The 23,908-nt window shown below is 47.1% G+C and overlaps 1 protein-coding gene and 1 long non-coding RNA gene across 5 annotated transcripts in view; one reads left to right on the plus strand and one right to left on the minus strand.

Moving 5' to 3' along the window:
- Positions 1–10,730: 10,730 nt before the first annotated feature.
- STC2 (stanniocalcin 2) lies at positions 10,731–23,389 on the minus strand. The gene is made up of 4 exons (XM_075766799.1): positions 23,056–23,389; positions 20,697–20,839; positions 17,978–18,189; positions 10,731–14,388 (listed from the first exon to the last, which is right to left on the minus strand). The coding sequence occupies exons 1-4, from the start codon at positions 23,204–23,206 to the stop codon at positions 13,995–13,997; spliced, it is 900 nt and encodes a 299-aa protein (XP_075622914.1). The 5' UTR covers positions 23,207–23,389; the 3' UTR covers positions 10,731–13,994.
- Positions 22,211–23,908, plus strand: part of LOC142603886 (uncharacterized) — a 204,972-nt gene continuing 203,274 nt past the window's right edge. For all 4 annotated transcript variants that reach the window (XR_012837792.1, XR_012837791.1, XR_012837793.1 and 1 more), the window contains exon 1: positions 22,211–22,874. This is a non-coding gene — a long non-coding RNA (uncharacterized LOC142603886). The remainder of the gene's footprint in view (positions 22,875–23,908) is intronic.

A 23,908-nucleotide genomic window follows, 5' to 3' on the forward strand; every position in this document is an offset into this window, starting at 1 on the left:
GCTGCAGATATGGGGGTGGAACGGTGGGGCAATATCAGTGGAAATTCCTTACCCGCCTTTGCCATACTGCTGTGCCTTGTTCTGTCTCACGCACAGGAGAGGAGCAGCTTTGGCTTGAGCATGGTGGGCTGGTATGTATCTGTGTGATTAAGATCGTTGACGTTATCATACTTTAAATCAAGATGTTCATGTTGTGAATCCCAGTCCTGCCCCGACTGGTGTAGGTCGTAGTTATTTCCTTGCAGAAACCCTGGTTCACACTGTTGGGACCGTCTGCAGTCAGACTTTCTGGCTAACGCGCTCCGGTGAATCTAGGGGCAGCAGTTTAAGGTATTACTGACCCCAGTTCCTCGTCTTGTGTTCTTGTGGGCCAGGACGAGCCGCACTTCCCGTTCTCCAGCCTAATAGTTTGTTTTTTTGGGGGACAAAGTGGCCTTTGTTGATGGCTTAAGCTGATGTACCAAACTCCTCTCTGGAACTCCTGAAATGGAGGTGTGTGTCCCAGGATGCCGGTTTTGCTCCAGGAGTGGTAACCGTCAGCAAGCCACAGCAAAATCCTCTGGGTATCTTAAACTGGTCTGCTGTGGTTGACCAGAGGATGTAGGTCAGAGCCCTAAATACTGCCCTGCACTACATTTGTTCTGGTTTTTGCCATACCTGTACAAATTTACTTGCACAGTTATACAACTTATCATATGTTTATTCAGATTCTCAGGAGCACACTTTATTACATAAGAAAATTACGCACAGCGTATTTTTTGGGTTCTTTCTTTCTTGACTTGGTTTTCTTTTGTGATTTATCTTAAAATTTATCTTAAAATTTATCAGAATTGAAATGAGAATTCAGAAAAGAAATCATGAGAAGGGATTATAATCTAAACGAAACTATCTAATGTATCAAATACGTATGAAAAACAAAGTAAGTACATAGAGGCCTGTTCTGCTGATGTATTAAGGTTATTTTTAAGTAGTGAGTTAAATTAGGTATTTTTGCTGGTCAGGGTCTTCAAGGTTTCAGTACTAGCAGAATGCATCCTGAAATACTTTTTCATGGCTAGGAGAAGAAAATAAACTTTCCTGCTTTCAAGTCATTAATTAACACCTGAATGATAAAGTACCTCAATCAAACTGATTAAATAAATCAGAATGAACAATTCTGATTGTTTTTTCCATACTCACAGTAAAAGTTATTTTCACCAAAAGCTTGTTGAGCTTTTTTGACATGTTCTGGTCGTGGTCTGTGGTTTCTACCATTTTAGCAGTTTGACTTTCCTTTAAAATGCTGTCATCATGTATGATTTGTGCAATTTTTCTCTATAATGCAAAGAATTTCAACAGATTATGGTATAAGTTTGATTGTATTTCTAATGTAATTTAAAATGTATGTAGGTGAAATGAAAAAATTAAATTTCATAAGAATAAGTTAATGTTTATCTACACTGAGAGCACTGAGGCTGTCTAAATATAACCCAGCAGGTTGCTTTTAGGCTGACACTGGTTTTGTTGATGGCAGTGGCCTTGATCTGGTACGATGTCTTATTTTCTATTCTCATCCTCATGACATTTTTTCCTGAAGCACATGGCCCTAAGAGTGGTTGTGAGGGGTTTGGAGCTTTTGCCTCAGAGCCCACATGAATCTGCTTCCCAATACTGGCTGGAGGTGTTTTCCTGGTGCAGAGTTGAATCCTTGTGTGGGGATACAGCCTGGCCTGGGGCACCAGGCACTGCTCTTAGAATAAGCCTGTAGTCAGTTTTGCAAACTTAGATGTCCTACTGGGCCTCCAACTGCTGCCCCAGAAGGCCAATGGTCTCCAGGAAGGTCCTGGGTCATACCTCTTAGCCCCAGGTGGATGTCTTGGATAACCTAGCACATACCAGCAGGCTCCTGACACCTAGATTTTGGCAACAACCCCCTTCCATCTCACACTAGACATTGCTGCTGTTCTGCTGCATGCTCTTGAGCAAGTCATTTCTCACTGCTCCTTTCATCCTTTGCTGTGGCTGTTTTGAGCGTCATCTCCTTGGTCCATGGATTCTTGTACCATGTATTTACCTGGATCTGAGGAGGAATAACAAGAGTAATAATCCTGTGGCCCAGACCCACCTGCCAACTGCAGCAGGTCTGACTGGTCCAGCTGGCCGTGCACGTGCACAGCAGGCTCCCGGTGTGCGCAGGGCACAGCTCAGCATTGTGTGGGGGCAGCTTGCCCAGAATTCTTGCCCATTTGAAGCTGGAGTGACCAACATCTGGAAATTGAATGGGGCACTGTAAGGGATGGGCAGAGAGCACCAGAAAATTGGTGGATGGGTGCAGGAATAGCAGAGGATGTGATGTGGTGGCAGTGGATGCAGTTATCAGTGCTTTGGCTTTCCCCTCCCTTCCTGCTGGACAAGGACATCCCTTTGCTCTTGGGGCAGAGTTTTCAGGGACCAGAGCAGTCTCCCTGCTGTGCTGTGCTGGGTGCACAGCTACACCTCATTAGCAGCTCATTAGCAGTACTCCTTCCTTTTTTTTATTAATCTTTTTAAAACTTCTTGAGCCTTCTACACGCAGCAAGCAGCTGGCAGAGTCAGCAGAAGAGCAGAGGTAATGTTTCTGGAGAAATTTCTTTAGTCTCAGTGCCTTCCACGTCTGCCTGGTCTCTCCTTGCAGAAGATGTACCTCCTCAGGGAAAGGACGAGTTGAGTTTGCCTCCTGCCATCCACCCACAGTGAACAATTTCTGCCATCAGCTCCACTCACTTGAAACTCCTTTAAGAGGAAATTGTGGAGCAGCTAAGGGTTCCCATTTGCCTTGGCTTCTTTCCATATCTTCTCTGTTCCTCCCCTTTCTTTTTTTTGACTATTCTTACAATTTACCTCCTGGTTTTAATTTCCCCCTCTGTCCCTTCATTTTTTTTCTCTCTCCTTTCTCCTCCTTTCTCTTCCTTTCTCTCTGTCTTGCTGCTGGATATTATGAGCAGTGACAGCAGCCGCTGGGAGCTGGAATCCAGGGCGATAACAGCATTGCCATGAGAATCAGTCTGCTCAGCTACAATTAGCCCTGCTGATATCTTTCACCTGGACAGAGCTGCCTTATCATTGCTACTTCTTGGAAAATGAAGGGTCACAGATACTGATCGCAGATAGCATGACTCTGGCATTTCCCTCTGGTTTTCATGTTGCTGGAATTCCTTTTTGGCTCCCTTCTCTGTACGATTAGTTTTGCATCTCTCTTGTTCAGCTGTGCTGCTGTCAGATGGAAAGCAGGCACCGAAGCTTTCCAAAGGCTGTGTGGACGAAACAGAGACCCCGGGTAAATTCACCTGGTGTGAGCGACAGCACATGTCCATGAATCCTGGATGTTTCTGAAGTTCAAAGCCAGAAATAAAACGACGTGTCAGTTCCTCAGGGCCTGAGGTAAATCGTTGCCCTTTGGAAACTATCGAGAAGGGCGCATGGCAGAGCCAGCTGGGCATGTAAATGTTGGGCTGATCCACCCACCCTTCTCCTGGCTGATTGCGCAGTTCCTGACTAGTGCTGTGAAGATATTGGCAAATGCTTCCACAGCATTTGTTTTCCACCATGGATGGGCTTTAACAACTGTTTCTTGAGTCTGGAGTCAGCAAGGTTGTCCTTCCTGGCCTTCGGTTTGGTGGCAAGTCCACCCACCTGAGGAAAAAAGACCAAAGCAGTTAAAGGCAGATAATCCAGTCCCTGCTTTGCATTTCCCCCCTTTCTTCTGATACCTTTCTTTATATTTGCTTTATAAATACAGCTCTGCATCAGCAATAAACCCTAATTCCTTACATTTCTGGAGTCTGAAAACGTCTGAACTGCAGGACGAGCTTTGCAGCAGGACCACACGTAGCAGAGATGACTCTTTGAGTGTTTTCTTTCTCTCTTGGTTTTCAATAACTTAGAGACACAGTTGCCATTTTTAGAAATCTGTCAGGTTGCAGTCAGATATTAGTTACAGAGATACTGAAGTTAAACTAATGGCACACGGTCATAATCGGAAGAGAAAACGTAGACCTGCAGGGAATGGTGCCTCACGGACTGTTTCATAAAGCCAGCCTTCAGGGCAGGTGTGGGGATTACTATTACTGTATTTTCTCTCTCTCTTTTCCTCTCTGTCTAGTTTTGCTTCACATCTGCACCATTTGCAGACAGTACTGAGTGGGAATCAGCATGGTCCTATGGATAAGAACTGATGTTTCTATGTCTTTATTTTTCCTTCTCCACCTTTTCTCCCAGTCTGGTTGGACTAAGTCCTTTTTTGCCATTTTCATATGAACTCAGGACAAGGGTATTGCAGCCTCAGTAGGGGCCTGTTGTATTATTACTGCAAATTTAACTAATTGCACGGTCTGTTACTGTAACCCGTGAGCTGATGCCATGGGTATCACAGACCCCACTGGCTCAGTGCACTACCAGATTGCTCGGTAACATACATCCAGTTGGGATCCACCACATCAACATATTTTTATTTTGTCAGTGGGAGCAAACAGTTTGGAACTGGCTTTATGCTTTTGCAGTGACTTTGGTGGGTTGTGAAATTACGATCAGAATTGATTTATCCAATACCAGATACCATACTGGGGGCATAAGCCCTTGTGTCACGTGGCTGCAGAGTTGCCAGTCCCGCAGGAGGGTTCCCAACCCCGTCCCTGCTGTATTTTGGCTGGAGGAGTAAGCTGCATTTGCGGGTGTGTGTGTCATTGAGCATATTAGAGCCGGGGTTGCGTAAGCATTACTACGGGTGTACCACGGTGCAGCTACACCGGCAAGCGCTGCAATCGCAGCCAGGACACAACCTTGGATCCTGCAGCCAGGACACAACCTTGGATCCCGCAGCGGGAGCGTGTGGCATCTGCCTGTTACAGCCCTAAGGACAGAGCGTGCTCACCGCAACAAACGTGCCTCGTGGTCTGCACGCAGGGACGAGGGCTGGGGGAGCCTGCTGAATTAAACTGGCATGTGCCTTTTACTTAGCCGTCCTTCCAGCAACGCGGTGCCTCCCTCTGTCATTGCTGCTTCCAGGCTGCCGGGCACACACCGTGCCTGTTGCGGATGAGGCACCTCTCAGGATAGGTCCCCCCTTCCTGCTGATGTTGCTCCAAAGCAATCCCTCAGTGGCAGTACCTGATTTAAAATGGCTTGGGAGGTTTTATGGCCCCTGAAGGATTTTAAGTTCACTCATTTTCTCATCCTTGAAAGCATTGCAAAGACTGGAAAATACTCACGTTTTTCTTTCAAAGATAAAGATGGGTGTTGCTTTGGGGACTGGGATTTCTTTTTCCTAGGAGGCTTAGGCTTTGCATCGCAGCCTCTGCCCTCTCTGTCCTGCCTGTGCCTCGTGCTGGTAGAGAACGTGATCCTCCTGTTAGCTGCCCACCGTCTGCTGGAACCCTTAGTCCCGACAGAAGAAAACATAGGTGAATCGCCAGAGGAATGTGAATCCAAGAAATTGCAACATTTGTGTGTTTATCTGACCTTCAATGTTTACAAATTTGACTGGCAGTCTCATGAGAGAGGGTTTGACCAACTTATTGGTCAATTGGACCTTAATGTTCTTCTTGTTTCTGGTCAGTCTGGCAATACTGTAAGAACAGCTTGTTCCAAGTAAGCTCCCAAGTGAGTTTATGTGCTTAAATGGCATCATCACATATTCTTAGTACTGTCTCCTGGTCCTTTTTTACTCCACCCTTTCAAGTTTTTGAATTCTATGCTATTGCTCAGAATAATTGGTGTACTTTCCCAAATAAATGGTATCATCCTGCTACTGTCTTCACTGGGAGGGTATAGCCGGTCTTTTCTCCTTTGAAGAGAGGGCCTGACCACTTTTCCAGGCTGTACTAAAGCTACCTGACCAACAGAAGGAAAGGGAGAGGCCGTTACGTGTAGGACGGCCAGAATTCAAGCAATATGGTATATAATGTCATAAAGTCTAGTAAACTTCATTTCAGGTTTTAAAAAGCAGCATTCAAGTCTTATCTTCATCATAGTTACAGTGTACAATTCTGGATGCTGTTGAAAGACGCTATAAATTGCCTGCTCTTCCATGGTTTGTAAATGGTCTATGCTTAGGGAGCGCTGCAAAAAAACCCCGTGCCTCAGATCCAGGCATTTCTGAATGTGGGATGTTTGAGAACAGATTATTTTCAGCCTTGTCTATTTTCTGATTTTGTTAAGACTATTCCTGATAAGCCTATGTAGTCAGGAAAGCTTCAGTGATTCCCAGCTCCAGCAGGAGCCTAATCCTAATGTCCTACTATTATCAATAAGATGTTTCACCAGAGGCTTTGGTGAAACCAAGATCGGGCCTTTAATTATTATGCAAGACTCATTCCCCAGTCCATGATCGTCATCTGTGGCCAGCTTTCACTAGTCCATGTAATGCAGATAGCCACAAAATACATCTCCTCTTCCAGGAATCTGCAGAGTCAGCCGGCTGCTGCCGTGGGCTGCCCAGACCCTCGGGAGCCCTTTCTTGCTGCAGAGCAGTTTCAGCTTCCCTGGGCATCCTCTGCCCCCTCCAAGGCATCCTGGCTGCTTTAACTCCTCCTTTTGTACAGGCCAAAGTGCTTGTAATGGGCTTCTGCAGACACATCATCAGCTAGCGTTCGCTTTCGGACCAGCAAGTGTAGGTGGTAGATCTGAGAGAAAAACACGTAATTCCTGTGACTACTGTTCAGAAGCGTCTTGTGCAGTGAGATAACGCTGGGTGCCCAGGTAGACACTATTTTGTTTTCTGCGTGCAGATGCAAAGGGCAATGTTTCCTTCTACCGATGGCGATGGAAGCTCTTTTGGCCAGGACTCTCTCCTGTGATATATGGATCGGTAGCCCCAAGGTTGAGACTTGCTGACAGCCAGGACCTACCGCAATTATAAATAATAACAATATTAATATTTTCAGGAAGGCCTCAAGCATGTGCACTGTACCCTTCTGCAAACTGATTGCGTAGTGGCTTGATTTCACGTCAGTTTAACAAAATGCTGAATGTGCATAGTTCCTCTTCATTTTATCTTAAAATAGGACATCTAAATAAGGCGCCCTGTAGGCCTTTCCCAGTCTCTCCTGGCTGTCAGCTTTCACTGAGCTTCCCCACACCTCCCACTGCATTTTTCTCCAGGGTAGGAAGAGATTCTGCAATGTAAGTGGGATTATTCATGGGTGACAAATGTAGTCCGGTGTGATTGTGGGATAGAGAGAAGCAGATAGAAACTGCAGAAAATTTGAGAAATGGAAGTGGGGTTTATAGAGGGGATTACGTGCCGTAACGTCTGAGATTGCGGAGGGCTGATGCTGTGCTGTGTTAAAACGCAGCCTGGTTTTAGCCTATCCATTAGCTTGTGTTTCTGAGGACACCAGGGAAGCTGGCACTGTCTGTGCCATGGGGGCATTTTGTTCTTGCACCGTGTGAGCCAACCCAGGCTCAATTTCAACCCTATTGAGGTTCCTATTTGGAACCACATGTCAGACCCGATCTCTGCAGTGTCACCAGAGCCACTGAGACGCACGGCAGCGCGTTCCAGCATACTCACTGCAGTGGCACTGCCCCTAGGGCACAACTTTCCAGCAGCGGAGGAATACCCTTAAAAAAAAGCTATATCCCCATCTATGGGGAGATCCTCACAGCAGAGTCTCCAAAGACAACTTTTTATTTTTAAAGAATTTCTAAATAAACTCCAAGCCACATTTTTATAAAGGAGGATGGTATTTGCAGAAAAGGTCAGGGCTATAACAGTCAGCATCCTCGGAGATAGGAATTCTCAGCCCCTGCAGCTTCCCATAATTTCTCATGTCTTTAAACCCTCAAGTCCCCATTTTACATTCCCGATCAAGACAGACATGAGGTTTTGATTTCAAAATGAAATGCTCCACTGGCTGGGATGTTTTTTCTCTAAAGAAAATGTACAGAAACAAAAACTGTTAGGATTTCACTAATTACATGGTTATGCTTAGCCCCAACTCTCTGCCAGGACCTGTTAGTGCTGGGACCGCAGGAACAGACCTAGGAGGGACCTTGTGAGGCGTCGGTGGAGCTCCTGCCTCTGGGGAGGTCCAGCTGCACCCCCTCGCATCCCCTCTCCATGATTCAATTTTGGTTGGTCACAGGGCAGGTGACCGTGAAGGGTCTGGGTGATGCAGGCTGCCCGGCGTTGCTCAAGGCTTGAGATTTGCTGTATTTGTCGCTGGGGAAGCATGCAGCAATTTCTGACTTTAGCAGGTGTGAGAGAAGCCTTTCCTGCGAGAGTCTGCGAGGAGAGCATGGAAACACGAACATAACTAGCAGTGAAAACTGAGTGGGATTTGTGTTTCTGGTGAGGTGTCAGGAAATAGCTTTAAAAATGCACTGCTGAGAGGCTTCCCAGCAGGCTTTAACTATTCCCTCACCTGGGAAGATCGCTGCGATGAATTCATCAGGCGTGACGCAGCAGAGAGCTGCTCCGGAGCTGCCTCGGCTCTCCTGGCATCTCCAGGCGTGGGCCAAGGGAGGAGAGCGAAGGGCAGCACCTAGGGACCAGTACAGACGAATGCAGAAGCACTGGCAGTAGGCTTGACTCAGCTCACTATGTGGGCTGACATATGTAAATTGCCATATACATTTGTAAATGTTTTGGTATGCCTGAGCAAGCCAGTATCTGGAATTAATTTTGTTCTTTTGGGAGGCTAGACAGGAGAATAAATCCAAATGGACCACATCTATGAATCTTGGTGGGATTTGTTCAAGTGGATGAGACCGGTGTATGGACATGCACTTGCAATTTGAATTGCCTTGATTTGATTTTCCTTACCTCACCACTTGTAAAGCGACTCAGACCTCATTGAACTAAGATCATTCCAGTCTTGAAGCAGACTTGTATGCTGGCATTAAACATATTTGAAGTTATACACGTCTCAGGGTTGTGCAATACAGAATCCCTGCTCTGCAGTCTGGTTTAGGGCTTCTTTTTCTCTCTGTGCTTCTGTACTTTTTAATGTCAGCACTCTCTCACTTACTGTGCTATTTTGTGAGACGTGATGCCCTAAGGGAAGGTAAGGGTCACTTCTCCATCACTAATGTCTAGCCACTTTTTGGAGCAGAATGCAGTTTCACCACTTTATGCATCAGGAAATGGAAAATAACTTTTCTAGTTGAAATTGCAAGGAGGATGGCAGAGGACAGAATGCATCACAGCCATGGTGTGGACCAGCTCCTGCAAAAAATACAGTGGGATATGTAATGCCAACGAGCAGTCCGCCACCAGCACAAGCTATTCCTTGGCTGCAGCCTGACTGCAGGTTGGTCTGAGCTCACATCCCACCAAGCTCTGTCACATCTCTGCTGGCAAGATGCACTTTCCCGTTGGTGTTTGACGACAGTCCATGGCAGGATTATAAAGAGTTGTTGCACCTAAAAGCAAAGAAATGCTACAGGTCCTAGATTGCTGCAAATCACATTTAGGCTTGTGAAGCCCATCTCATCCAAAGGCTTCAACTGGATTAGTTATTTTTAAACCCCCCAGAAGGAGTGTTAAAAATGTGCTTTTTCATGCAAGCAGCCTTAAAAAAACCCCGTGCTTTATGTTCTGAGGTATTTTCTCATAATTTCCCCATCCCCTTGCTGCCTACACCCCGACACTGTATGAAAATGACTTTGGAGACAACACAAAGTGCTGTTTCTGCAGCTTGCTTTTTGTAAATCTTAAGATTTTGCTTTTCTCCTTTGCTGAAATTCCAGTAAGCATTTAAGATTTTGATACGTGATCATTGCTGGGATGGTGATGGAGTGATCCGAGAGAGAATTACAGCTACTGTACGTGCTTGCTATATCCCTGTACGTAGCCACATGTATTGATAGATTATTAACAGCTGACAGTGGAGAGCCAAATGGATGTCCTTTGGTTTTAAGGTAAAATTTTGAAAGGATAACTTGCTATTACATGGACTGACTGGGTCTTCTGTACATGCAGGACAAATCTTATCAGCTATTACAGGTTTTAGAAAGCGTTGCTGTTGTATTTGTTAATGGGTCTGGCTGAAGTCCAGTGCTTGGGGCTTTGGCCCTGGGCTAGGGGCTGCCGACACCTTGCCCTGGGCGAGTGCTGTGGTCAGCCACAGATCCCTTTCCCGGCCCTTACGGATGTGAGTTGTGCCTATAGGCAACCCAGCTGAGCACAGTGTGCCACCTCCCAAGGGCCTTCTGTAATCCAGGAACATCAGGGCAGTGAGAAAAAACAACCCATAAGCATCTGCGTCTCCCAACTCCCTTCCTAACCAGAACAGTTGGATTTAAAGCAGATGAGGTGGCTCCGACACTGCAGAGAACCCAATCCACGGGTCCTGCTAAGGGAAAAACCTCCCTAAACAAGCAGGGGCTTTCTGAGCCTCAGAAGGGCACAAGCTTCTGCTCACTGTTTTTCATCCCCTAGCTTGTGCCGCATCTCCCTTTCTACCCTCAAACTAAGCTGCCAGGTCCCGGCTAAGCAGCCAGCGAGGTCTCCCTCCCCGGGGGAATGACACGCCGGTGACGAGGTCTCTGCCTCTGTGCCGGCTGTCCCGGGAATAGAGAGGAAGGGCTGCCTCTGTCCCCGCGTCCTGCCCCAGCCAGGGCACCGCTGCCCGCCTGGCACAGGGGACAGGACGAGCAGACAGATTACCTCTGCCCCCCTCGGCACAAGCTGCTGGCCCGGCTTCAGAGGGCTTTTTCTTACCCCTTATCGCAGGAGCTGAAATTCCAGCTAAACAAAACCCAGCCACAGACTTATTCAAAACATTTATTAGTGTTTAAGGAAAATAATAGTGTGAAAGGTACAGAGCTTTGTCTAAAGCCATATGCATTTTCTTTTTTTACAAGCTTATTTGGCTGCAAATTCTACATGAGATAAAACTAGTATGTTTTTCTCCCAGAGATTTGGAATTAAGGACAGTTTGTCTTTTTTTTTTTTTTTTTTTTCCTTTTCTTTCTCTTTTTTGCCTTTTAGTTCAGCACTTTAAGTTAGGACAGCATTTTCCAGGGTTTACTATCTTTTTCCAGTAGGCATTTTGCTTCTCCCAGTATTTTCATTCCAGAACAAGGCTCATTCCAGATGCAAAGTGTAAAGGAAACATTCGTACCTTGGCTTTTAAGCTAAACCTCCTTCATGAACAGCAAGTTCATAAAGAATGTTAATTAAAGCATCATACAGTATCTAAATGGACTTTTTTTTTTCTTTTTTATAAAGAGTTAAGGCTATGTAGATGTCACAATAAAATAATCTCAGGTAAAACACACCCTATTTGTTAGATATGAAAGAAGGTTTAACAATAAATAAATGATTTATGCTGTCAATAACATTATGGAACTGTATAAAACTATATTTACGCAGCTTTAAACATAAAAAAAAACATACTAGTGGCATGAATATATACAACACAGGTCATGACGTACGTTTAAATTATCATAGCCAGCAGTGTTCTTTTTTAAATGGAGACACTATAATAAATAGAAATGTTAAATATTTACAATAATAGCATATGTGAAATCAGTAGATGAACACATAAAATCTTCACACACAGAGGAAAAAAAAGTTATGCCTTATACAAAAATCCCTCCCACCCACAGCTTGCATCCCCACTCCCCCTCCCTCCCCCACCCCCAATTTTCATTGACTAAACAAGGGGAATATACAATTTTCCCCACAGAACAAATGAATACAAATAAAACTGTATGCATGCTGAGGTGATATGTTGACTGAGACATTCAAGGATGTAGATTATATGTTTGGTTCCCATTGATGAATCAGACCTCTAGTGAGAGAGGGATCTTATTTTAGTTCTATGCAAGAACATTACATTGGTAGCGAGTTGTTTCTGTTTTGCTTTTTTTTTTTTTTTTAAATTTTTTGCTAAAATGCTTGGATTGTCTTTTTGGTTTGAGCTTGTTCTTCATGGTGGCTATATGCCACAAAGGGGGAGAGGATGCTCACAGGAAACCCATGGAGGCACGCTTGAAGCCTTCTTATGGTACCACCAGCAGCCACTTAAGTTTTTGGAGCAGAGCAATTAGCCATCAGAGGCAGGCCCTAACCAACCTTGGCAAGCTCCTCCATGGGAAGTGCCCCATCCGTGGGAGGGCTGTTCTACCACCCAACGGGGCAGCTGGCACTTTTGCTGCCAGGAGCTCTGCTCCTCAGGTCAACAGAGTCTTCATCGCTTACAGTACCTGGCTCGATCCCACCTCTTCCCAATTAAGTTACATGAAAATTTTGTCACAGAATTTAGCTAAATTCAAGCAGGATCAAGGTCATTTCTTTAAACAAAGACCTGGTGATCACACACACGCACACCTTTTCAACTTAATGGTCCTCTCTTGCTTCCTACGTGGCTTCTATTAAAAGCAATGCCTGTAACTTCTGCGGGTGGATACATGCATTAAACCCTGAATATAGCTATTAGGAGCTGTGTTCACTTAGCAGTAACTAAAATTTTGAGTTGGAAATTGTAGCCAAATTCCAACACCCTCTACTGTTTATACAGCTCCTTCCCACCATGCGACAAGACGTACGTTAGTTCACTGGGTACGTTCTGTCTCTACTGAACTGCCTTCCTGCCCCCACAGCTTTCCTCCCAAACTTTCTAAATGAGAAGGCTCAAATCCCTGGTGCGATTCCTGCTTTCTAAGAAAACTTGCTTTTTCTCTAGAGGAAACAGAAGAGCTCACCCCTCTGTCCCCATGGATGCTGTAACCTTCATTTCCAGTACAGTATCAGGGGATATAGGACTGCAAATCTGCAACGTGAGAACTACAATTGCATAGGGGGTAGGAGAGAACTGTCCACACACCTCCTTCACACTTAAAACTGCTTAGAGACAATAAGCTCTTGACACTCTTCATCTTTAATAACTCATTCTGCAGAGATTGGTGGTCATTATCTGCATGACAATCAAAAAAACCCAGGTCAAGCTGCTCTCCTTATCTTTGGCATTTGGATAAACCACGGCTGATAGGCAGGTTGGAGTGGGGTTCCACACCCCAGCAAACCCCACCAAGCTACTGCTAAGGAGAGACAGATTCCTGATGGGCCTTCAACGCAGCCCTACAGAAGAACTAAGTATACAAGGTCCTCTGCTGTCTGAGCCTACGCCCATTCTTTTAAGCTTGGGCTGTCCATAAGGGCGGAGGACCTCTATCACTGAGCGGGCAGGTGTAAGCAGATAATATGCACAGGGGTTTTAGAGGTCCATGAGCATACTCTTAGGGGTCCTCCATACTGTGCAAGTCTTAACAGTCACATTGCCTTGTCCTGGAAGCTGACTACTCACCTTCGATATGCTGAAGTGACTGGATTAGCAAGTGTCAAGTTATGCAGTGGTTAAAATACAAAACGGGGCACTTAAACTAGGCGGCATCACCCAGATGGGAACAATGGCTCAGAAGTTAGTTAAGAGAAAGCGGTGGAGCTCCAGACTGCATGGTTCCTGTGCAAGAGACAGGGTAGCTATTTCATTAGAGAGCCTCACATACAGAGCCTTGAGCTCTTGCATTCTCAGCCACAGGCAGAAACCAAATCCCCCTGGAATTCAGCCATCTGCTGCAAGGCTGCACCCTAAACCTTCGGAGATGCTAAGCCACAAGCACCACATGCAATCTGGCAGAGCCTTCTTGGAACCTTCTCCCCAGCCAAGGGGACCAAGAAAAAAAAAAAATCCCCAAAACAACCCAACAACCCCCAAACAAGATCCTAAATTTCAACTGATGTTCGTTTCATAAAAAAAGGGGAAACGAATTTACTCAGAGACGTTTTGCCACATTTGGTGGCTGCTCAAGTGTTGAGTTTACTGGATTGATAACACATTACCACTGCTCTCCCTTTGCTACTATATACACTGTTGCTGAGGTCCATATATATCTTGCAATGCCCTGTGCTTGACCTCTGAATGGGAAATGCTTTGGAATGTCCATAGACGGGAAGATGGGACTCAACGGAGGAGGTTTCCAGTGGAGGGGGAGAACGGGGGGGAAAAACAGGGAGTTGGTGCCTTTTTTCACCTCCGGATGTCAGAGAAGTCGGACAGTTCGTCTGCCCGGTCCATGATGCCATGTGCCCCTTTGGGACCGTGGCCCCCAGCTTTCACTCGGGCATGGGTGTTCAAGTGACCCTTAGTACCTCTCTCTCCCTTAGATGCTCGTGAGCTCTCCCTGTGGTCAGAGTCGGAGTGAGCCAGCATGTCCCCGCGGCCAGCAGCAGCTTTGCTGGCTTCACCCGCCTTCTTCTCGGGACCCAGGATGGCATCACTGTGCACAGCTGAGGTGCAGAAGCTGAGGATGGAGCAGAGACTTCCCCAGTTCTGTTCGCACTGGGCCTGGACACTTCTTGTTATTGCCTTTTTCACCTCCTCCCCACAGGTGAGCAGGATATTCACTAGGTCAACATATGGCCTAGAGGTAAAGGAAACAGTGAGAGAAAAACCATATACGGGTTATCTGTCAGTAAACAAGTGTAACGGCCTCTCTGCCTTTACCCTCCCTTGTGCGCAGCACAGTTCAGTAGCGTTAGCCCCCTGCTACCCACTGATTTGTCAGCTTTGTAGAGCAATTCTGCACCATGTTTATTATGCAACGTTTTATATTCTCATTAGCCATATTGCTGTAAGAAATGCACATGATGGCATCCAGTCAAACGAAGCTTCACCCAAGTGCTGGATCTGCTTGATTGCTCCCCCACAGGAGATGCTCTGCGAGAACTGTAACGTCCACCAGAGGAATATATGAGCTCCACGCACTTAGCAAATGGGGCCGTCAAACGGAAAATCTCACACCTTCTCTCTCTATCTCTTTCCATGCCGCTTCATTTTATTAGTCAGGTTACATGACAAAGGAAACCTGGTCATGTCCAGAGCCATCAGCTTCAAACAGCTTGCTATCTCCAGGTGAATGGCTGGTACAGAGCACACACTGATCACTAGTCTGCAAGAGGGAGGCATTTCCTCACCTCTGTGAAGAGCAGCAGATACTCAACTAGAGATTCTCTGACTTTTCTCATCATCTTTAGCCTTGAAGCACCAGGTGTTGATCTCCACCACAGGCAAGATCCTGTCTGGACTCAGGATCCAACTGCACAGAGCTCAGACACATGCAAATCCATTTTGGTACCACTATTTCTCCCCACACCAATTTTTTTTTTTCTTCATTTTCTTACAGAGTTGAGTGCAGCTTTCAGTATATACCTTTTCCCAACCAAACATGGACTCCAAAGGAGCCATGGCCAAATTACCGTTTCTGCATCCCCCCCATCCCTCTGTGGCCCCACAGCACAACACAGCCCGAGCACAGGCACTTCGGCTTCCTCAGCCACGGGTCACCAAGTGCAGTGATTTTAAAATAGTTGCAGTCACAAGTTTTGTGAGTCAATATTGATGTTGTCTATTGACACAACCGCTCAGCTGCTAATGGGCCCAGAAGGACGGGCTTAAGTCTTCCACGGTAGGAAGCATCCACGGTGCAAGTGGAGAACTACCTGGGGTCAGCAGTTGTGGTTGTATGGGGTGGTGGGGGTGCACCTTCTGGGCACACTGTCCACCAGCTCTGGTGGCTGTGGACAAGCCTAAATCTCTTCCCATGAACTAAGAGACGAGGAAAACCAACAGATTATAATCAGTGTCTGACACTACCCTGATTTTACTTTGCCCAACTGCTTAAACTCATTTTGAATGACTAATCTTGGAGAGACACCTATTCCCCTATCTCAAAATATTTCCCATGTTTGGATTGTTTCTGCTGTTTTTTAAGAAAAAAAAAAAAGTTACTTGGAATGCAGCAGCAACCGCTCTGCCAGGGCCTGTCACCACTTCCACCATAGCAAGTCAGCCTGACCCCCACCCCACCGCAGCTGACTCGGGAGGAGACTTCACCACCCTGATCATGTTCCTCAACACTCATCGGGAGAAAACAGTCAGAATAAACCAGTTGGAGAACAAGTCTGAGAGCTGCCGCTTGCTTCTCCGCTCTTAGTGTTTGTTTTAAATGTAAAATAGAAGATGGGAGAGAACCGAGCGTATCGCATGCAAAGTGATCCAGCAGAAGGAGGAAAAAAAAGTAATAGAGAAATCAGTTGTTGAAATTGGGTATAACCTTTACAAAAATCTTTGTAAGAAAAAGGTTGCTGGTAAGACTAAAAAGTGGCTCAGCTGCCAAATATTTCAGGTATTCAGAGTCTGCCAGAGCCCTGCGGATTAATACTGGCCCATTTCTCCTTCGCTGTTTTACTTTCTGCATTTCAGCTGGCCTGACCGTAGTACCTGAACTGAGCACAAGGCTGCAAGTCAGCAGACGTGATTTTATTTCCAGCTCTGCCAGACTTGCCTATTGATCTTGAACAAGTTCCTTAGTTCAAAAGCTTCAGAGATGGCCTCTAAATTTAGGGGAGGGGAGGAGGTTGGCTGGCTTCTATTTGGGGACTCCCACATAAGAAAGCTAAGCTCTGACTCCGTGAGATGCTGAAAACGAAGTGTAGGAAGCTCTAAATGAGATCGTGCGAATGATAGGTGTTCAGCTGAATGATCCGTCTTCTCAAACCGAGAACCTCCCCAGAAATAAGCAGCTACCTTTGAGCATTCCTACTTTTAGCCTGTTTATAAAACACAGAAAACTTACTTCTCTTTGGACAGGCTTTTGACTTTCATAGTTCTTCTCATCTCCAAATGATGAGGGTGGGAGGATTAACTGGTACCAAGTACCAAATTTATCACCCACTAACACAGCCTGAGCAGTGCCCCCAGAGAGGTGCTGCTGTGCAGGACAGAGCCCCGCTTCTCCTCTCCCCCAGGCAGCAGGATGCTGTCCTTCGCCCTCGGCACAGCCAGCAGCCCTGGCAAGGGCAAGATCTGCCACACCTTTGATCCCAGCCTCAGGAATGTCCATGGAAAGGGCCTTGCGTTCAGGCCACCATGTTCAGCTCGTACAAACTACAGCATTTGAGAGTAAACTGGCATCAAAGCGTCTTTCTGCGACTGCACCTTAAGTATTAGGGGGGTGGTTATCAACAGAAAGCAAGGGAATCATGGCACAGCTCCTTTGGAGACCAGTGGAAATGCAAGGCTAAAAGTCCAGAAGAAATGATTCTAAAAAAAAAAAGTATCTGTCATGATTGCTGGGATTGGGGGTTTCTGTGCTAATATCCGCTAGGGATAAGAAGGCACAGAGGCGTGGTAGGAAGATACTTCAAGGTAAGCCTGCTGCCAGGCTGTGGCTCAGTCTTGTTTGGGAGTGAGATGTTCACCTGCAAGAAAAACAGGCTCCGATTTTTGCATCTGTGCACAAAGAGTTGGTACCAACAGCTTGTGCCTGGTTTGTTGCTGTCACGTAGCAGCTTTGATCAATTCTAAATAGGATTCGTGCCTGCCATTCCTCGGAGGACAGCTGTGTTCCCAGCCAGAGGGATGAACTCCTCTAAATCTGACTTGTGCCTTCATTTTGTACACCTCCATGTTTTATTAAAAAGCATCTGAGATTAACAAGGAATAAAATGAATGGGAGATTACCTGGGGGACTGCAGCCCTTTCAGGGACAATTAACTACAAGACATTTGAAAGTATGTATTTAAAGAAATAATTATCATCTTACTGACAACTTTGCACAGACCTTCTTCCCCCTTCTTCTCTAGCTGTCATCTTTAACAAGATACTGGGGTCAGGAGTTCCTTTGAGCTCAGAAAGCACGGGGACATTGTGAGATGCCTCTACAAATAGCAGACACTGACACTGTATTTGCTGAAGGACCAGACAGCCAGATCCAACTTCAACTCATTTCATTCCCTGCCACAGTCACATCTAGCCCTTTGTAAAGGAACTCATCTTCAAGGGCCCCTGCGAAGAAAGCATTACCCTGGCCTGGTACATGGGAAAAAGAGACGTGCTTAAGGCCGGAAGGAGGTGAAACAGCTCTTGGGCAGATGCACAGCCCACTGGCACCATCGTGCTCCTGGAAGGAGCTCCCACACCTCTGCCTGCACTAGCACGGAGGCACTTACTCATGCTGCAGCAGGTCTTTGAAGTGAATCATCTCCACAATGACCTGGACGTTCTCCTTGGCAGCGGAGCAGAGGTCATGCTTCAGGTAGCACTCCCGCTGTAACTGGAACACCATCTCTTTAATGGCAGGGCACTTACGGCTGATGCAGCTGAATTTATGCCTCAAGGCATGAGCCTTACACTTCAGAGCGTCTTTAATGAAGGATTTTCCCTGAGAAGAAAAGAAATTGAGTAGGTCTGTAGTTTTGTCCATTAAGCACAGCAGCTGATTTATGCCCAGCTAGCTGCTCCTCTGTAGTACAATGTCAAGGGTTATTAGATTGCTAAGGGTACCACTTAATAGCTTTTCCCCCTCTTCTCTTTGTTTCTCTGCCCTTAGAGAGCATGCCAGGTTACCTGGCCTTGCTATTGCAGTGGAGCTGAATGCACGGGGCTTCCTCACTGGTATTTTGAGGTTTCTTCTACCCCAAAGCCGAACGCTCAACAAGGGAAAGGGCAAAAGTAGGCACCTTGAAATAATTCGATGCTGGAGTTACTAGCTTTGTTCGCTTCTGGGGTGTCAGCACAGCAGGTTCACACAAAGGGGAGGGCATCCTGCCATGGATGAGGTCTCCAGGACCACAAGCAGATGACCATTCAGTAACTTCAAATTAGTTTGTTTTTTTTTTTTAAATTTTGACATTAGTTTGCAAACTCATAGACATGTATGCACCATCTATATGCACCTGCCTCATTCCCCATCTGTCAGTATTTTCCCTACTACCACTTCCCCAGAGAGGGACTCAAATCAGCACTATTAGTAATCCTATAGTGTCTTGATGCTTGTTTGCTGCAAGAAATTCTAAGTGAGATTACAAAAATCAAATCAAGAAACTAAAAAAGTTGCAGAAAAGCTGCTTTAACAGCATCTCTTTAACCACTGTTTGTGATTCCTTCATTCAATTGCTTAGTGGGCATCAAAACCATCCCTTCCTTTTCTCTCCTTGCTATCTGATACTATAGCTGCCATACACGGTGCATGCGTTGCAGTCTGACAGCTCTGCTCAGACTCCCTTTGCTGAAGGAAGTGGGGAAGCCTCCTGCGCTGCCTCTATCTCTTCACTAGCTTCAGATTGTTTTATACAAGTGCTTCATGAAGACCAAATTCTTGTTAACCTTTATTCAAAAGGTACACTGGCACAGCTCCACTGACATTAACAAAGATTCACCCAGACCTGCAAGCAGATTTTGTCCCCAAATTGTTTCAAGCCAGAAATGTTTCTTGCTGATCAAAGAACTGCTTCAGTCATCTTCTATTCCCTATACCAAAGGCACTTACTTGCCCTTCCCTTCAGGAACAAACATTTGCAGTACATTAGGCAAATAAGGATAAAAAAGAAAATTCTTAAGCGAACCAAGCCTGACATCAATTCTCAGGTTTCTGAGAGAGGGAAGGAGAGCAGACAACAGAGAACAGAAAATGGCCAATGTTAGTCTTGTCATTTAATGCAGCCTGAAATAACTGTAGATAATAGAGATGAGCCACAAAAAGCCATGTCATAGCAGAGGCTAAAGTCACTTCTATATTAAATAAAGCTCCAGGGGTTTAATACTTCTGCACTGCAACGGAGACAGCCTGGATGAGAAATGGGCTGTATTTGATTAGCAGTATCTGAGGATTCTGGGGAACAGGCACCAACTGCTACGCTCAGCCTTCACAGGCACGCTTCTCTCCCAAGAGGGCTTACTTCTTTGGTCAACTTTGTTCACTGACAGAATATTGTGTAAAAATAAATGAGCATTTTCTGGAAGCCACCTGAAATTAAGTTGAAGGTTTTCAGATACCCACAGAAGAAACAATTCCTGGTTTAATGGCTAGCCAGACCCTTTGTACGTCCTTGAGAATTTGAGCTTAGAACTCCAGCACTTCAAAAAGTGTTTCCTACTGGGTGGTCCCACCATCCCTCATGGAACAGGCTGAATCCTGCACTTTAATACCATGCTTTTAACAGTGCCATGTAGCTGGTGCTTTTAGTCAAGTTATACTGTAAACTGCACGGTCAAGCCAAATGCTGCTGGCGGTTGTAATGTTCTCTTCCTTCCCTCCACACTGAAATGGGAGAGTAGGTTTACAAGACATAATAACAGGATGTCTCAATGATGCATAAATGGTCTGGGGAGAAAATGAAGGAGACAAACTTAATACTGCATACCATCTAAGTAATGTATTTTAACATCAGTGCTCGAACCAAAGACTTATTTGAATAGAGCAGCTTTAGGAGGTTGCCTGTACTGGTTGTGTGCAAGTCTTGAGAACCAACTGCACATTGGGAAATATTTCGATACATCTAAATGAACTGGGTGCCCAAATTGCATTTCAGAATCAGCTTTGAACAAACACGGTGTAGATGCTTAAGCTGCTTAGCGTTTCTGAAGCCACGTTCAGCTACATTAGTGTTCTGATTTAGTTATCCTGGGTACAGGTGGAAGAAGTGATCACAGGGAGCTGTGGCTGGAGACAGCCTGTCTGCTGGGACAGGCTGCACACCACTGCTCTAGGGTCTTGATTCTGGGCCCTTCAACAGAAAAAAAAAAAATCTTATTGAAGCTGGTTATGTGCAGAAGTAGATTTGCTCAGTAATGGTAATTTTTTTTCCCCAAAGATATGTTAAAGAACTAAAATGCATGCCATGCGTATATTGGAAGCAAGCAGATACGCAGGACATTTCACTGTGTTACCTGGGCATCAAATTTTCCAGCGTTGTGCAGGAATGTCATGCAGATCTCGTGTAAGCCTCGGATCTCGCAAGAATTGTTTTCAAAGCATTCAAACACTCCACATCCCACATCGCCAGCATTAACCAGGCAGTGCTGGATTTCAGCTAAAATGAGTATTGATTACAGTTAATTTGAAGAACTGTTCACAGAAGCTGGTGGTGGGTAGGGTGGGGAGGGAAAGAGTTATTTTGCTATCATCATCAGTTCAAAAGAAAAAACACATGTGACAACAGTTATTGTACCCACAGCATGCCCACTTTTTACAGAAATTAGGCCAAAACTTGGGTGTATTATGTTATGAAAGTGATATCCAAGTAGTAAGTGCCAAATCCACTATGCTTACGTCAAGCTATTTCACTTGAGAACTGTCTTAATGCTTTTGCATTCCTCAGGAGCAAAGAATGGGCATGATTTTTTGCTGACTTGTACAAAGTCCCCCATCAAATTCAAGTGCCAAAACAAGAAGCCCAGGATGCAGAGAGCTAAAATTTCTCATTTCTGGCACTTTGAGCTAGTTTCTGGCTATTTAGCACAATGTTTTTTTACAGACAGCTGGGTTTCCCTTGTTGCGATGTCTACAAAGTTAATGGCAAAACTCCCAAAATAAAGTCCTTTGCACTGAGTGTTGCATAAAGCTGCAACTATGTTCTCACCTATGCAGAAATCAATTGGGAAAAAAATATTATATATGTAGTACATAAAATAGATCTACTGGAGCTAGCTGGTACATACGTGTTTATCCTGCCCTTTCAGATGTTATGTAATACTGAAAAAAAAAAAAAAAAAGCTGTCTAATACTCACTTAGAAAAAAAACCCCAAAATCTTAATTCTTAACAAGACAGCTTCTGGTCCTTTAAAAAAAAAAAAAAAGAAGGATGTAGTAGTACTGCCAGAGGGAAGGTGGTTGCTGAAAAAGCCTGGGTATAAAGTTAAACAGGGGCAGCTTTTAGACCAGAACTGAGGATGCTAAGAATTCTTGTACTCTGTGCCCTAGCGGTACCTTTAATTAAAGCTCGCCCTTGGGAGCCAGCCTAATCCCCCTCCGAACCGCAGCATGTTTCAGACATCCCCAGCCTCCCCCTTCGCCATGCGGTCCATTTGCAAGTCTTTACAGCAACTTTCGATATAATTTCAACCCGCTGCAAGGCAGAGAGACGAGCCGCGGATGTAAATGCGGAGTCTGACAGAGTTCACACGAACCTCCCCCCCACCCCCCCCCCCCAGCTCAAAACCAAATCAGTGCCGCTGCTTTTTTCTCTTTTTTCTCCCCCTTCTACCTGCCCCGAAGTGCATCTGGGGGTGGGACACGGCAGCCCCGAGGTCGGCTCCTGGGATTGTCTCAGCCACACGCGAAAAGCTGCGCAAACACGCACCGCGGGGGGGGAAAAAATGGAGCTCTTTGTGGAGCGCTGCAGAGCTCGGAGCTGGGCTTTTTTGGGGCCGGGAGCTCAGCTGTAGTGCTTGTGTTGGCATCCGGATGCAAACCCTTTGCCGGATCACATGTCCTGGCTCCAGCGTGCTGAGAACTGCACAGTGCCGTGATTCACATGTGGCAGTCCCTAATGGGCATTCGTGCATTCCTGCTCGTGTGTGTTTAAACACGTCTCGCAGCACTGAGAGTGTTAAAAAAAAAAAGGGGGGGGGGGGAAGGGAAGCGTCTGGATCCCGCGCTCTCTCTTTGCACGGCTGGGAAGCGATCCAGCAAAGTGCACGCCTCAGCTCTCTCTTTCTAGGCAGATAATACCCGGGGGAGGGAACGCAGGGGGCGGGAGAGGAGGAAAGAAACCCCCGGTCCGTTGCATCATTGCACGACTCCCTATGGAGGAGGCAAAGCACCAGTCATTTCCAGCCGCTTCCCCTTCCCTCCCGTCACCCCCCCACCCCTCGACCCGGTTTCAAACGCTGCGCCGAGAAACTTTCTCCTTCCCAGCCCAGCAACCCCGCGGCGGGCAGCATCCCCCGGGCCGGGCCGGGCCCCGCTCCGCCGGGCTCCCCGCCGCCCCCGGCCCCGCTCCCCGCCGGTGCGGGGCCGTTCGGCACCGACTTTGTGCCCGGCGCGGCTGCAGAGGCGGTTCGCCCGGAGTGCTGCCGCGGCTGTTGCAAGGGCAACACGTGCTTGGGAAAGCCGGGCTTTAAAGGTAATTAGGAGCGAGCTCTTATTTCCTCTGATGATTTATGCCTGACAGTCGGACACCGAAATAAAACGCCTGTCATAACTCAACGCGGTTATTTCCCCGGTGCTCAAGAAGCGGCGATGGGGGGGGGGGGAAGACACCACCTTTGCACCCCCACCCTCCCCCGTCCGCCGCCCCGCCGTACCTGTGTTCTGCAGGGACAGACGGCCCTTCTGCTGCGGGGTCCTGTCCTGCGGCCCCTCCGGCGGGTGGGTGGCCTCAGTGCCCGCCGCCGCCCGGGCGCTGGCGAGCAGCAGGGCCAGGGCCAGCAGCTTGCCGCGGAGCTCCGCGCACATGGTCGCGCCTTCCCCCCGCCGCCGCCGCGTCCTCCCCCGCGGGGTGCCGCACCCGGGCCCAGCGCGCTCCTCGCCGCGGCCCTGCGAACCGCATGTGCCCGGCGCGGCGGCGAGCGCGGAGTGGCGGTAGCGGCGCCGGAGGGTGCCTCAAATATCCCCGCCGAGCCCCGGTGTCACTCGCATGAGGGAGCCGAGCAGGTGTCGCTCCGCGCCGCGGCCAATGGCAGCCGCCGCCCCGCTCCGCCCGCCCGCCGGGGGCCGGCCCTGCCCCGCCGGCAGGTTGCAGCCTCCCGCCTCCCCCGGCCCCCCCTTCCCGCACCGCGGGGGATGGGCGTGCGGGGGGGGGGGGGCAGCGGACAGGGACTGCACCCCCGGCGGCGGCGAAGGAGGGGGGTGCAAAGGTGCCTCCCTCCGGCGGTATCAGTGGAGGGGGTGAAAAAAAAAAAAAAGAAAAAAAAAGGTGAAAAAGCGGGATTTTGACAAGCGTACTGCTTGGGAGGGAGGGAGGCAGCACCGAGCGGCTGGTACCTCCGCAGCCGCGGGGACGGGAAGGCAACTTCCGCGGGGCTGCGCGGGGGGTAGCGGGGGTGTCCGTGCCCGGAGCCGGCCGTCCTGCGGCACTCACGCCTCATTGCAAGACTTGATGAAAAAGAGAAAAAGAAAAAGAGAAAAGGAGAAAAAGAGAAAAAGAAAAAGAGAAAA

The sequence above is a fragment of the Balearica regulorum genome, chromosome 14, assembly GCF_011004875.1.
Source record: "Balearica regulorum gibbericeps isolate bBalReg1 chromosome 14, bBalReg1.pri, whole genome shotgun sequence".
Classification (NCBI taxonomy): domain Eukaryota; kingdom Metazoa; phylum Chordata; class Aves; order Gruiformes; family Gruidae; genus Balearica; species Balearica regulorum.

Bases quoted from the DNA above. Each gene is read 5' to 3' on its own strand.
- STC2 (XM_075766799.1), bottom strand. From the start codon at position 23,206: ATGTGCGCGGAGCTCCGCGGCAAGCTGCTGGCCCTGGCCCTGCTGCTC. The intron at 18,190-20,696 runs GTAACACAGTGA...TTTTCTTCTCAG, and splicing joins CTGGAAAATTTGATGCCCAG to GGAAAATCCTTCATTAAAGA. The intron at 14,389-17,977 runs GTAAGTGCCTCC...CTTTACCTCTAG, and splicing joins AAAGACCTGCTGCAGCATGA to GCCATATGTTGACCTAGTGA.